The sequence below is a fragment of the Antennarius striatus genome, chromosome 21 (genome assembly GCF_040054535.1).
Source record: "Antennarius striatus isolate MH-2024 chromosome 21, ASM4005453v1, whole genome shotgun sequence".
Taxonomy (NCBI): Eukaryota; Metazoa; Chordata; class Actinopteri; order Lophiiformes; family Antennariidae; genus Antennarius; species Antennarius striatus.
The window spans coordinates 5879504-5895493 of NC_090796.1; the positions used below are offsets into that span (position 1 = coordinate 5879504).

A 15990-nucleotide genomic window follows, 5' to 3' on the forward strand; every position below is an offset into this window, starting at 1 on the left:
GCAATTTCTGAAAAAGCAACTGAACCAATATCCAACATCTGAGAGCTTTAGAGCTTGAGCATGTGCAGAAAAAGAACCCTCCAGATTTGGTTTTAATTATTTTCTGTTTATTAGTCCAGTGGTTTTTCAATTGCATGTCTTTGGGGTGTCTGTCCTCTAGCAGTAGTGAGGCACTTTGCTGCACTATTCGTTCTACCGCACAAGAGTAGTCACACGAAGGTTCACCAGGATCACCTAATGCTGACGGAAAAAACAGATTTTCCAGACTATATTTTAAATCAAAGGAAAAAGCTTTATTCTTGTTGAGAATGGTGACATTCATTTACATGAAATAAAAAAACAAAACACTTTGCTTTTCGTCGTGTTAAATGCTGTTTGTTGTCCAGGTCCTGATGAATAACAACACAGTAACAACACAGTGTTGGTTGAGTCTGAGGCATTACAATGCGTGTGTCAGACAGTTTGTATAATGTAGAGACGCTGAGGCGCTATGATCAGCACAGAAAAAAAAAGAAAATCCAGCATCAGGTAACGTTTCTATCCACAGCTGCCTGGCAGACGTTTGTTTTTTTTCCTTTTGAAGAGAAAAATGAAAGGACTGTAATAAAGACTTTAACACACTGACACTGTAAAACCAATCTACTGTAGAACGGAAGCCGTCTAACAGAATACATAAAAAATAGTTGATCCATCAAACCACACAAAAAAAATTTCCATTTAAGAGGAAAGTTAAAACTCATTATTGTATTATATTACCTAAGATCAAACTTTTGTATATTCAGTAAACCTGATGATTACATTTCTTTATTCTTTAAGATCATGAATTTGATCAAAAATAAAGCTAATCAAGTAAAAAGATGACATCACACCCCCCCCCAAAAAAAAACCTAGTTCTTTTTGCTGTTTAACATTCAAAAAGAATCAGAATAAATTAACTGACTGTACAAAAAAACAAAAACGGCGTGACATTTCATACAAAATCCTCATTTCTCCTGGTCACACGTGTGCCTCCTTTACCTCTACTCGACGTCGTACGAAAAAATAAAACTCTCAGAGCAAAAATGCACCATAAGAGACACACACAAATACTAAACCTGGACTCTCAGTGTCGAGTTTCCATTGATCGATTAAAATAATAACAATACAGCCATTTAATAAACACATGTATTCACGTCTGCGATCATTTCGACACGGCTGTCTTCTGACCACTCAGTCCTGCTGCTTGAACTCAAGGCTCTGAATGATCTGAGTCAGAAAGAGCCACAGGAAAAAGAAAAAAAAGTCTCTCAGTCTTCTTCCTGCTGCTGTCACATGATTATCAGAAGCACAAGGAGCTGCATCATCACTATCCTACTGACTGTATTGTGCATCTTAAGGGCTGCTTTTATACAACCATTAAAATGGACATTATCAAATCCATAAACACACAATATTGTCTTTGCAGCCTATTTTTTCAAATTTATCAAAATGTTATGAAAATAAGTTCCCAACTATGATGCTAATTCCCAGTTGTCTCATGTTGTAACAGCTTATTGCCTGTATAAAACTCCCCCATGCATTTGTTTCCTATGGTACAGTTATTATCTCTACTTGAGGCAAAAACACCAGCTGTCCTTTAGGATCAGTAGAGTTTAGACAAATTGGAAATCCAGCGTTATGTGTCCTTTATCTTTACCAACAGCTACTATCGCTAACTTAGATTCGGAATGTAAACTGAGCTTACCAAGTTAAATAACCTTTTGCCATAATGCTTGACTGTTATGATTGTTTGGGTTCTTGCATTTGATATTTTTTATTCCCCTTTAAAAAACGCTAAAAAGAAACCTGTCCTCTTTAGCATCTGCGCTACAAGGTTTTTTTTTACCATTTCACAGTTAAATTTTGTCAGATCAACAATGACTTGACTATTAAACACACAGCCTTACAATAAATGGCATTACATCATTTATGTGTGTACAGATTACATCACAAGTTCTCCAGCATTCAGTGATGATGCGTCACGAGGTCATCAGTAAAGGACTTGACAGAACCTTCTGGATGGTGTGTTCGCACAGTGCAACCTTTCACAGAAACTACTTTCAGGGCTTGTGCCAAAAAACAAACAAACAAAAAAAACAAAAACGTGCAAGATCCTAATTTGATTTGCGGTGCAGTTCCCACAAGTCACCAACAGAGGCCGTTAAAAGTCACATATCATATGACGGCTCCTGGAGTCGTCTCCACTGAACACCTGCACTGCGGCAGATCAGCCCACAGTCAAACGACTGCTCCTTATTCTAACTGACAAGGAGAAACGACGGAGATAAACACCTCAAACCCGTCTCACCCTGTGCTTCTCATGCCGACCTCCCTGTCCTGACTCACACCAACAGGGCTGTCAGCTGGGACCAGAGCTGGCTCTGGATTCCAGCCAGAGGCAGAGCGAGGCGGCGCTGCTGCTGAGCATGCACCAGCATGAGGCCATGCAGGCGTGTGTCGACACATGACTGGGTGTTGCTTGCATTCATCAGTGCAGTGTGGCTTTTCTGAATCTGAGCTCTGACGGACAGAGAGCGTTTGGTCGGATGGAATGTGAACGGCAAATATTTTGGACAATTTAAGGCCAAGCAAACCACTAAATGGCCAAATTACCATTTATTACTACGGGATTAAACAGCTGATCCAGGAATACACTGACAGCAGTTATGTAAAACTGAAAGCATCAATGCAAGCACAGCTATAGAGGAGTACTGACAAGAGGACATCTCTATATAAGGCTAAACAGCTGGTTTAACAAGCTTTAACTTGTAAACTCTCTTTTCAGTGCACATTACTAAGAACTGAGTCCACGTTCAATAAGAACAAACCAGAATTAACCCCGTTTGTTCCACTTGTTCTCAGACAGATTAATTCTGATAATTATACACACACCATTCATGACTGATCATAGCATCATGACGCAGCAACAGCTCCTCAGTGGGGAACGGAAACTGAGTCAGTTTTCTTTAAGATTCTGTCCTATTTTTGTTGAGCACCTTGGATGAGCCAGCTTTGATCTGAATCTTTGGTTGTAATTTATCTCCACTGCTTCCCTTGGCAATGAAACATTTGCAAGATTACTTCTATGAATAAAATCGGTTTGACTGCAAAATACCTTTGAAGATATTGCTATGCATTATAGATTGTTTTTTTCTTCTTCTCATTTTTGGTCATTTGTTTGTCTTTACGACTAACATTTTTGTCAATGAACTGGTAGGAATGCTACAAATGTTTTATTTCCTGTCCATTGACGCGACACACAATTACACCATGTACAGGATGTCGTAATAAGGCTAGAAAAAGAACTTAAACTCTTGTGATTTTCTACATGCGGGTGCCATGGATCTGGAAAAGCTGTGAAAAAAAAAGAGAACAAATGTTAGGACTGTCCAGGTCCACCGTTTTCTCAACTTCACACAGTGTGTGCAATCTATGCTGTGGTTCATCAGCGATGATCATGATGATGATAATGACAGAATGACAGCAAATGACTAAACTGATTTTCATAATGGCTGGAAATGTCAACACAAACATAATATCTATATAGTATTAAATGTGTGCCCCTTTAAGGTTTGCTCCATGTTGTTTGTTTATAGTGGCCGTATATTCTGTACACACACAAACCGGAAAGGATGTCTGATACTACTTCTGCACTCAAGGTCAGAGATGTTTCATGTCATGACGTCTGTCATGTGATCCACAGCGCTAACAGACCAGGAAATTCACCAGTTAACTATCAATGGGACAAAATTTCAGAAGTTTGTTTGTTGAAGAAATTCTCAACGAGTCTGGAGTGTTTTACCCCAGACAACAAGTCACTGCAGCCGCTTTTAATTAGACGACACTGCTGGGAATTTCTCTCCTTCTCATTACTAAATGTCATCAACAGTTCGTGGTGATAATTCAACATTACTGACACGGGTTTCACAAAAACAGTATGAAATGCTTGGATATAGGATGACCCAACAATATTATTCAAGAGATGCCATTTAAGTTGTCCTCAAATAATTCTGAGAGACGGTTCTGTTTCTGAGAAAATAAATGATCAAAAATTCCCTCTCCAGTTATCGAGAGATATTTAGCAGGTTATGAGCGCTGCTGCCGGCAGGAACCTGTTCTTATTTCCCAGGGATAAAAACAAAAGATAGGCAGCATGGTATTATGGGAGTTGTTGTTACATTAAAATCTATTGGGTGCAGCTGGCAGAAATATTTATTAAGCTAATGTCAAACAAGATTCATTTGTTCACAGGTTCACCTGCCTTCCTGTCGGAAATGAACCACATAAACTCACATTTAACCTTAAATGCTGTTAGAGATATGACTAAAGTAAACAACACAACAAAAGTTACAATAAAGGTCACATGAAGACAATTTACTGACAAAATGCTGCCCATTCTATCTTGGGTTTAAAACGATATTCAAATTACTGCATCTCTTTGGATTTGTTGATTGATTGTAGACCGCCACGCATCTGATATTTTTATCTCATACAAAAAATAAATCAAAAGATTTGGTTTCTGTATATTTTTCCCAGCTAAGCTATCTTTACTCCTTCAAACCGTATCATTACTAAAAACCTAGTTGATGCGGAGCCATGAAACACCTCAGATCTCTGCGCTCATCACACAGACAAAATCTAGCGGGTCGACCTACGAGCACATCAATCACACGGTTCCTCACCCCTTCCATCCTCTCTGGAGAACAAAGAAACATGACTCCCTCATTCTCTAAGCCACTCATTTGCTGTAGTATCTCTCCCACCCTCCTCTTCCTCCTCCTCCTCCTCTTCCTTTGCAGCTTCCTCATCCTGCATCTCTGCCGGCTGCATTCAGCATGAAGGGTGGAGGGGGAAAAAAAACCAAAAGAAAAGAAAAAACAAGACAGAAACATGACAAAACATGAAGGTGCTGATGAGTATCAGTGATTGGACAGTGAAACGCTGTGCGATGTACAGGTGTGTGTGTGTGTGTCCTATGAAAGAGGAAATTTATTCAGGAAGTGAGAGATAGCAGAGATGGAGAGCTGTGTAAATGATGGAGTGATTTTGTGAACAGCATTTGGGGCGAGTGACATTTGGAGTTTGTCATTGGATCAAAAGGACACTTGTGAGAAAAGCCAGTTCCCTGTTGCGCACGCGCGCACACACACACACACACACACCTCAAATCAACACACAACCCGTATACCTGATGTCATGTGTCTGTTTTGATTCACCTTGGTTTTGTGGCTCTGCTCCGTGCCCAGTCCTGATCCAGGAGTGTGAAGCTCCTTGGAGACGACACACAGAAACTCAGCCTGGTCCTCGGTGCCATAGCTGTACGACGAGCCGATGTTCACCATCTGGATAACAGACGGAGATGCAAAAACAAGAGATATACGGAAGAGAAAGGAAGAGAGACGAAGTGAGTGTGCAGAAGGATGAGAGATTCCTACAGAGGAAACAACAAAGCAGGAGAGATCAAGTAACAGAAAGCCAAGGTCCCATTCTTCTCATGCATGGTGGGCTAGGGGGTCAGGGGGGCAGCAGTGGACCCAACAAGAAGCTTCTTCTGCTGGTGGGAAAAACAAAGCAACTGTGGGAGATCTTCTGAGGGAACAGTGCAAATCATAGCTGCGCAGCATGCAGTGGAGTTTAGAGCCAAAGCTGTGGGAGGGGGGGTCTAAATGTGATCCGGGTCCCTGGACTTCAGGCTCAGGTTCCTGATTTAAAAACAACTGGAGCCACAACTATTCTTCTCCGAGAAGATCAAAACTTCTTTATGTAGTCTCAAAATATTCTGATATACAGTAATTCCTCGCATGCTCGCGCATCAAACAGGCTTCACTACATCGCGGATTTTTAGTAGGCAGTCATGTGATACCGTACTCGCATGCAATTGGCTGACAGCATCAGTGTGTGCACTGCGTTCTGAGACTCACGGAATGCAGCGCTCTTCCGTGTATGAAAGAAGCACTTCTCTTTAATTCCAAATTGTGTTAAACATTCTATTAGAATGTGGCAGAAGGTCATACAGATATAAGGTGGTTTAAATATCAGCCTAACCTCACCGCACGTCATTGGTTCATAAACATTTAAATTACCCTAAATAATAAAATTAATTTTTGATCGCCATGCTGTGGAACTTTTTGCAGATGGTCCTGGTGCACATTAACCCCGTAACTGAGTAACGAGGGATTACTGTACATATAAATACACAGCTTTATATTTGTCTTATTGGCTCCATCTGTGAAAGCATTCACCAGGTCACTAGATCAGTACTAGTTAAGGTCAAACGACTCGTTTAAGACAGCTGGGAGTCCTGAACTTATTTGTGGGAGTGCAGACAGCAAGGCTCAGGTCGGGGTCGAGGGATCAAGGGGTCAGGCCAGGGGTCAAGATTAAAGGGTCAGCAGCGTGAGTCCAACCCACAGTCCAGAGCAGTCCGGTGCGGGGCTTTCTGCAGGTGCGCACGCTGACCTGCTCAAACTTCCAGCCGTCTGACATGGTGGAGACCATCTGGGTCAGTTCCTCCTCCTGGCACTGCAGCACTCTGTAGACGTGTTTGGGGGGCACCTGCTGGGGTAAGAGGAGAGGGGGTTACACAGAAAAGAAAAGGTACCGTCATCTTTAAAGGGAAAAAAAAAATCAACAGCAATTTGACGTACATCGGTAATGTACATTAAAGACATTTTTATCCGACTCCAGTAAACCTTTGGACTCGACTCAGAGGCGGCAGACACCGAAGAACGTGACCTATCTACCAAAGTAGCACATCCTTGTAATCTCCTAACTTTACACTGTAGTTAGCCCCAAGCAAACATTAACAGTGAGGTCAGTGAAGTACAGTAGGCAGCAGGACAGTGGCAGTCTCTTCAGGACAGTGCATTATGTAAGCATCTTGAGAAACAAAACCCTGACATACAGCGGGGTTCTCTTTAGAGAAGCACAGGAGGGTGAAATCGCCAACAAAGAATATGACTGGCAGCCATTAGACTTACCACCATGCAGTGTACGCTGTGACTGCTAATGGGATGGTTTAAAAATATTAACACGTTGACATGACGATAGTTTCACTGAAGATGACAACAGGAATCTGTGTTTGACGCTCAATGTGGGCACCAACATCCCCATTAAGCTCTCGGACTGGTTTTACCTGCGTGGCTTTGGAGTCTCGCTCCACAATCCTCTCCTTGATCAGCTTGATCAGCGGGGTGATGTTGTAAAACTCAGCCTCTTCTAGGACCCCTGGGAACAAGAGGAACACGGTTTGACTCCAACGGTTCACGTCCCAAGATCAAGTCAAGTCAACGTCCCACAAGCCGCAAAGAGACATGAAGTGGGGCAGTATGGGTACCCGTGGTGGCTGGTGGGGGTGTGTAATAGCTAATCAATCCCAGCAATATCCTCGTACGATTGAAAGGGAAGGAATCAAAACTTTATTACAACATTGCTGTTAAATAATTAATTATTTCCATTCCAAACATGCATCAGATTGCAGTGATATCTATGGGCTCTTCACAGTTTCATTCCCAGAGCTGTCTTGGGGCAATAAAATAATTGACTCTGTTCGATTTGAGGATTCTGATTGGCTGATTTTAATGTTGTTCATCGATCAACCGTTGGCTGAAAATTTACAGCTGAGGGCGATTTCTCTGTCGCCCCTGAGCTGAACTCAGACAAACAGACCGACAGGACAAAGACATCAAGCACTGACTTTTGATAATATTTTATACACAATTTACTGGTTGCCTGTTCAAACACACACAAAAAATTGTGTAATTTATTCTGTTATCATGATTATTAGTAATAGTTATGTTTTATTGTGTTGCTGTGTGACTCAGGAAGGGGGAGCCCTGCAGCCCTCTACTGACCAGCCGCCACTGACTTGCAGTCATATCGATTACAGTAATCGGACACCAAAAAGTGTTCAAAACCCTAACACACTTTATTTACTACCATAAATGACAAATACGAGCAACAAACCCTCAAACCTGAGGAGCTGAGGAATTGCATTTTTGCTTTGGAAAATGACAAACTGTTAATCGCTTTGCAAATTCTGTATATTCAATCAAATCAGCACAGCGTCAACATTTAGTTTACGTTAATATCAGACAAGCCGACCAAAGGTGTTGGAATGAAATAGGAATAAAGTGAATCAGTATATCCAGTATGTCCTATCTACTCCTGTGGATACGAACATTCTACCGTGATCTTTAATTTTTTGTTTTTTGGACTTAAAAAAGGAATCACTAGAGGAGACTTTAGGTCAGACCAAACAGATGGGGTGGAGGCACACAGCTTCTGTAGTGTCACGACAGTATTTGATAGTCAAAGCACAGTAAAGACCTTCTTCAGCCAGCTCCTTGTTGTAGACCAGCTTTCCATGTCGTAAGTAGTTGAGGATGGGACCAAAGTAGGTGGGGTCTCTGTCGATGACGTAGGCTCCCGTCTCATCCTGTCACAGAGGCAGAAGCACACAGAAAACATTGTCCACTAATCCGGTGTCACATCAGAAACAGGGTGTTTACATTACTGTACCACCTGAAGTATTAAGTATTTCGATTGGTTTCAACCAGAATGGCTCAACTTTGTCTCATTATGAGCCATGTTGTGACTTCTTAAAAGTGTTCAAGAGAACTTCTTGAATGACTGGGCTGCTTTACGTTAATGTAATCAGGTATTATCAGATCTACTTCTACCGTTCTTACACAGGCATTGGAACGCTTCTGTGATTTAATGAGTATTTTTAGGCCCAAAAGCTCACAAGCTGGAAAATAACATCCTGATGTGCTATTTTAAGTCCAAAGCAGAAGTACGCAAGCAAGATGCATTGCAGAGGTCTCCAAAATAAAAGCCACCCATGAGGTGAGGGGGTTCTGTTCGTGTCAGCCATGATACTTTATTACTCTTGAGAGAAAAACATACTTGCCAGCAGAAATTGATAAACTCTTCTTGCATTCCTGCATAAAAAGCTCATGTATGTCAAGGTAGTCGGTCAAACGATCCCAGGCTTGATTGTGAAAGTTTCAGTGTTGTCCAGATATTCTACAAAATTCCGTTGCTTCCCGTTTCAAATACACACACAGCTCTTTCCTCTGAGGCCTCCCTCACACAGCGGCAGTGTTCTACAGCTGGACGTTAACACACACTGACGTTATTAAGTAGTTGTTGGTGACTAATCACACGCGTGTGGGCAGCCTGCTTCTTTTCCCACCTCCAGGCTACTCCTGCCTAACATGTCTGACTGGCTATAACACACACATGCTTAACACGTAACCAGGAAATACTGCGTTTCCTCCAAGAAGAGGAAACTCTGAAGTAGGTGTCAAAAGAAGTAGTCTCCTTGAGCAGAAGAATCGAATTGGTGCTGATGTGTGCGGCCCATTACCTCCATCACATCGAGGGTAGACGCGAGCAAACTAGCATTAGGGATGGGCAGGATAGCCCACACGTCCCTCCAGGACGGGCACGGAAACTGAACTGCCATCCGATTAGTAATGATTCAGATAGCAAAGTGACATTTCAGGTTAATGAAGCCCTTCACACGCTTAACCAGCTACCACTTTGACCTAGTTAGCGTAGTCTGGGAATGGGAGAATGTAATGAAGCTTAATGAAAAGATCCCACTCCACTTGCCGATGGTTGTTTCACTCGTACGAGTTGGTCCCCACTGATTCACACGCACATTTAACGCACACACCAACTGACTTTTGACTTTTATTTTAACAAAATATTTCTTCAGCATTTAAATTAAATCCTACATCAATGTATTTGACGTTCCTGGACCTGTTTTGACCACCTGTCTGTAATGTTATGGTCTAGAACACTACTTCCATGCTGTAATATTTATGTTTTAGTTTGTAGTTCACTTCTGGTTGGTTTCAGACAAACAACAAACATCTTTGTTTAAGCTAACTAAATAGCATAGTAGTGATGAACATCCATCTGAGAGTGGCAGTCTTGGCTATGGCTTGCAAAAATGTTGGGCTAAAGTAAACCAGACATTCAAAAATGACATCAGATGTTGCACATCATAAAATATTTATTAACCGCGATAAATGCTGTTAATGCCTCACAAAATGACATCATATCACATGAAACATTAAGATGATGAGGTCTGCTAAAAGAGCAGAAGTCGCTATCTTAGAATAATATCTCAACAAAGCCTGGATTTAAAAATCTGATCGATAGTCAGGTCTCATATTTTATTTCTCGGTCTAAATTTACATTTTTTGGATGTAATGTCAGTTTTGATTTATTAGGCCATACAAGATTGTCTTGGCCTCACACAATTCAGCTCATCTCACAGTGCAGACATTGTATGCCAGTAAGGCATCATCATCTGCATGACCTCATACATGGCCGCCCATTAAAATGAGATCCAACTCATAATCTCCAGAGTGAATAGTAGGAATCATCCTGAAGGACAAACTGATCTCTTCAAGTCCAACCACGTCCGTTATGAGACACGAAACGACTGCAAGTGAAAACAAAAGCTGTACGCCTGAGTAGATGACTAGAGAATGAAACAGTCTGCAGGACGGACACGCAGAGGGATGAGGGGGGATTAGTGGAAAGAACTGCTGGCAGGGAGTCCAATACGTTAGCAGCCACAGTACGAGATCATGTGTGTTAAAAATGGAAGGTAGATCTACTTGAAAACCCCACAAACATGGAGGAATACTGCCAAAGAGACGGGAGAGAAAGACATCTAGGTTTGTGTGTGAGACAGACACAGTTGCATTACAACTTGTGTGGGTACACTCGCGCTCGTCCGCGTTGAAAATGACAGAATTTAGAAGGGAAACGAACGGACTGCATGCACAGCATCCTGAATGAGCGCCGGGGCTGCAGTGGAGGATGACTCTTCAATGCGACTCGTCTTGACAGTGTGGGCACGACAACGCTGGCAAAAACCTTCCTGATGTGTCAGAGCCTGATTCCTGTCTCCATCACACACACACACACACACACACACACTTAGAGGTCATTCATTCATTTATTCATTACGATGGACTTGTTAGCAGCTACAGAACACACACACACACACACACACACACACTACTCCTTAAATGTCCCAGCCGACGAGCCAAAGGCTTGTCTTACACAAAATGTAATATCTGGATGTGGAAAAAAAGACTCATGATGCGTCTTTGTCTTCAGTCACAGTCACATTAAATCTGTGATTTGATTATCAAATCGGACGTCACAATGAGCCATAAATAAATATCTGGTTTCGCATTTGACACTAAAATGACTTCTATAGTTCCTACGGCATGTCCAGGTCTAACGTAACATATACAGGGGTGTTGGCTTTGTGTAATGACATGTTGTATGATGCTGCACTGGCTCTTAAAAACGTAACACAGGTTGATGTAGAAGTTTTATTAAGAAAGTGAAAATGTGAAAACAAGCACGTATTTGGTCCGTCCTTGTAATTCTGATCTAAATGAAGGAATTGGAAAAAACAATCCTGACTTGTTTGTATAGTTCAAACCAAACTAACTGCATGTTTGTGGACTCTGATAGTTGAAAAGAGACAAGTCACCACAATTCTGCACTGTTGATTCACCTAAAAACATGCCTGGTATTTTACTCATGCTGGTCCCTGCCAATGCCATGTGCTAAAATCTCAGAGCAGAGGTAAAAAAACGAGTCCAGGCATGCGATGGAGCGCATGGCAACACTACGAGTCGAGAACGCAACTCCCAAAACCACCGAGATATCAAATCACCTCATAACAGCAAGGCCATCAAACCTCACCGGCATGAGCCGCTGGGTATTTACTAGAAATCAAATCACTGATAATCGCAAAGCCGTGATAATGCGATTGTGTGTACATCCCTCAGCTTACCCTTGTTACACCTGTTCAGCTAACACCCCAACAACGCTGGAGATGGAGTGAAGCTAGCTCGAGTTGCATAAATGGACAACAGACCTAGTTTGGTCTGGTTTTGTGGGGGCGGGGCGGCTGAGGTGTTGGTAATCTCATTAAAATGGTCACAGACTGCCAGACAGGCTGTGTGTGTGTGTATGCCGGTTTAAAAAACAATCAAGGACCTCTGAGCAGATACGACGTCAGCAGATTAGAGGGACTCTAGCGCGGAGAGGATCCAGAACACTTTTCTGGGCGATTTGGACTTAGATCGTCCAGGACGGACGCTGGTTTGGGGCTGGTGTCTTTGGCGAAGGCCGATCCACAGTCGACCCACTCCACAGACACAACACGGTAGTCAGCGCTGGAGTGGGGGCTGGACTTTGCATTTGATTTGTTGATAATAGGGCATGAAACACTGCAAAAAGTCAACAACACAGGAAACTGTTTACCCTAACAAAAACTGTTCTTCTCTGATGGTTTTGGGTTTATTTGATTTTAAAAAAAATTATTTTAGATCAAATAAATAATTTTATTGATCCCGAGGGAAGTTATTTTAAGACCACTACTGCTTTAGTGGCCTACAAGGAAAACTTGTTTAATATCATCTGGAGTCAGAGAAGCTGCTCTTCATCTGGTGGGACAGCAGAGGACTGCTCTGTCCAGGCTGGGGGGGGATTGGGTTCAGTTCCCACAGCTCATATAACAAGTACCATGCATGTTTACTTCAAGGTCATTGAACTAATGGTGGGTTAATGGTATTAGATTGTGTCTGAATACCTTGATGAGTAATTTTTTGTCATAGTTTTATTGACTCCATCAGCAGGACGTATCTTTTTGCTGCATGAAAGATTCTGAAAGACGGGGCTGTGGACTCTTCTTACCTATTGGCGAAAATAAATCTGCGTTACAGGATGTTCCCATTGTTTCCCTTTGCTTTCAGGAGACAGTTTTATTTTTCTACAGCTTTCAAATCTTTAAGAATAGCAATTAGACTTATGCAATGTGCCATTATGTGTGACAAAGTGCTAACAGAAAGAGGAGTTGTGATACATTTAAATGTTTTGCATTAGCTATGATATAGATAAGATTTGCAAATGACTTGTTAAAATCTGGAGTTCTACAGATTGGAAGCTGTGTGTTACCACCAGGAAGCTTCTGACAGTCAAGCTGCTGAATCAAAAACAAACTTCCTTGTGACAGTGATTTGCTAAGCAAACTACATTTAGCTTTTGGTGCTGGATTGCAGCTCTGCATGTACCCGACATCCTCAACTTTAAACATGTGCAGTAAAATTTTCCAATGAGCAGTGATTCATTTATATTTTCTAAACATTATGTTCTCAGAATAAAATGCAAATAAATCTCCAAACAGACAGCAGAGGAGACATGTTCCCAGGGTCGACTGGTAAATCCAGTTCTCTGCTAGGAAAACACTGGCCTGCAGTGTTGCAAAACGCACCATGTTATTATGTATAAATACTGACTATTAAGACCGATGGCTGGGCGAGACGACAACAAACAGATCTTACACTCCAACTATCAGTTCTGATGTCTCAAGGAGCTCAGTTTGCGTTTCTAAGATGACAACAATGTAACCACATGGGAATCACTTTCCAGAGCCTTGTAGTGCAGCAGAGAATATTCTGTCAAGTAAACCCCCTTCAAAAAAAAACAAAAAAAAGCAGCAACTATTATTCTCATCAGTCAACAGTTAATTTTTCACCTTTAAAACAATGTCAGTTTCACTGTGCAGTAAAACTGTGATGTCTTATTTTGAATTTGGAAGTATCGAGTTTCTTAAAATAAGAATATTCATATCAGAAAAGATGCATTTTTTAAAATTACTGCATAAAGAATATCTTTATTTCCTGTCACTTCTCAATAAAAACAACAGAAGACCAAACCCATAACCTATATATTGATAAGAGTTTAAAAGTGTACATGCTGATTTAGCATTTCATCCACATATACTGTATCTGATTATCTTGCAGTTAGAGCAAATAAATGTGAAGTGAGTGTTTCACCTGAGAACACCCTCACTTCTCACACATTCACGTCAGAGTCCACCGAGCAGCGATGTGCACCATGCATCACACTCACCAGTGCTCCCAGTGTGCTCACACTACATGTGACTGTACATCTCTCTCATGTGAGCACCCTGCAGAAGATGGCACGTGTTCAGCCATCTGACCCAAGCTACATTCACACCACAGAATGATGCTGACACACACACACACACACACACACACACACACACACACACACACACACACACACACACACACACACAAAGAGCAGAAAGTGAGTGGGAGCTTCCTCCTGCGTGGACAGTCAGCTGCACCTGAGCTGCATTTCCACACCAGAAGAGATGTGACAATAAAAAATATTTACTTATTTGTGATTTTCTATCACACATATCACTTCATTTAAAGTTCTGCCTTTCATTTGAAACCAATAACTTCAATGGACATCGGCTCATATTATGTACAATAACCATGTCTTACCAAGCATCTCAGGAAAAAATAATGGAATCCTAAAATTAGACACACAAAAACACACCGACGCTGTTGTGTCAACACTTTCAGTCAAATGTAACTCACAATTTAACACATCGGGACAAACTCCGTGGGAATAAAGGAAATGTTGCTCAAACCACACTGTGGAAAAAACACACAACTAGTCGATTTAGGAACGAACTGAAGTATTGATGTGTGTTTTGGAGCCCATTCATAAATTAATTTAATATTTATCAATAGAAGATGACAAATATCACAGCAGAACTTTGAAGGTGAAATGTGAGCATCTCCACGGTTCACGCTCACGGCCGTAACTTCTCTCCCCGCCGGTCCTTGACCGGACTCACCGTGTCGGAGTGCAGGTCCTGCTGCTGGCACAGCCGGTACAGGAACGAAGTTTGCTCCTTCAGGAGGGTCTGTCGCGTCGTGAGGAACACCGTCCCGCCGACGTTCAGCCGGACCCACTTCCCGTTGCTCCCGCCGGTGGGGTTGATAGCCGAACCGTTACTGATGCTCTGCGACTCCGTCCCGCCGGATTCGGTGGTTGTGGTGGTGGCTGCAGTCGCGCTTTCTCCCGCTTCACTATCTTTGTTGTTGTTATTGTTGTTGTTGTTGCTGTTGTGTTGAGGATGATGCGGGTCCGGAGGAAGACTCTCCGCTGTTCTCCGCTGCTTGTCTGCGGGGGTTGCCATTTGGAAATGGGTGTTAAAACACGAAGTCAAGCGGAGTGAAGGCGTCGCTCCGTGTCCGCGATTGCCCGTCTTTTCTCTCCACCTAGCGGTGAAGCCCCGCCCTCAGCCCACACGGACGAATCAGAAGCTCGAGAAGTCGGAAATTACAATGAGCATATCCGTTGTTACTTTCAAAATAAAACGCGAATCGGTAAATTTAACGCCATTAGATTATATAAATAGAAAGAAAACATACTGTAGTGTTCAGAAGACTAATTACAGTATTATTCTGAATATATACTGTATATGCACAATAAATACATTTTTAGTAGAGTTAAATAAAAAGATCCTAATGCAGGGATTTTCTCTAAAATGCTCTAAAGTCAAATATATACAGTACAGTATAGTATTGCAAAACTGGCGGTGAAGTACCTGCTCCTCAGTTGTTCTGTCCAATGCTGTTCGAGTAATATCTGATCTTACTTTCAAAATCAATTAATCGAATTTAATTACATTTTCTTTTAAAGAAAGTGTTACTTTTGGTCTGGTCTCTTGGACAAGCTGGGCAAAATAATTTGTGTAAAACTGAGATAAATATTAAATAAAGGAGGAAAATCAGACGCAATTCAAAATATGAGACTTTATTGTTAATATTCTTATCAATTCACTTATTAAATCATTCAATTATATACCATTCAATTATGCATCACACTAATCAAATTGAATCAATTTAGCATAGATTTTAAACAAAACCAACCAACAAATTAAATTAGTACTTTTTGGGGGAACAAAACAACACACACACAAATTCCTGAGGACAAAAATCCAAATAACTGTGGATAGAAAATCTACGCAGTTTAACCCTTCATAGAGCCGTCATTAAAACATTTTGAAAATAAATAAAAAATCAGCGTATGAGTTATTAG

General features: G+C 41.6%; 1 protein-coding gene across 4 annotated transcripts; it reads right to left on the bottom strand.

Annotated features, from left to right (window-relative positions):
• Positions 1-296: 296 nt before the first annotated feature.
• On the bottom strand, positions 297-15147 carry kctd17 (potassium channel tetramerization domain containing 17). 4 transcript variants are annotated; one of them, XM_068305821.1, is made up of 7 exons: positions 14741-15147; positions 8347-8455; positions 7154-7245; positions 6478-6573; positions 5235-5360; positions 4701-4842; positions 297-3372 (listed from the first exon to the last, which is right to left on the bottom strand). In XM_068305821.1, exons 1-6 carry the CDS (start codon positions 15083-15085, stop codon positions 4741-4743), a joined length of 870 nt encoding a protein of 289 aa, XP_068161922.1. In that variant the 5' UTR covers positions 15086-15147; the 3' UTR covers positions 297-3372; positions 4701-4740. The 4 variants fall into 4 exon arrangements, with proteins under 4 accessions (XP_068161922.1, XP_068161919.1, XP_068161920.1 ...); XM_068305818.1 differs by having other exon boundaries at positions 6430-6573; XM_068305819.1 differs by having other exon boundaries at positions 6478-6576.
• Positions 15148-15990: the final 843 nt, after the last annotated feature.

Coding starts and splice junctions, on each gene's coding strand:
- kctd17 (XM_068305817.1), bottom strand. CDS start 15,085: ATGGCAACCCCCGCAGACAAGCAGCGGAGAACAGCGGAGAGTCTTCCT. Junction 6,577..7,153: donor GAGACTCCAAAGCCACGCAG/GTAAAACCAGTC, acceptor CTCTTACCCCAG/CAGGTGCCCCCCAAACACGT. Junction 4,843..5,234: donor AGCAGAGCCACAAAACCAAG/GTGAATCAAAAC, acceptor TGCTGAATGCAG/CCGGCAGAGATGCAGGATGA.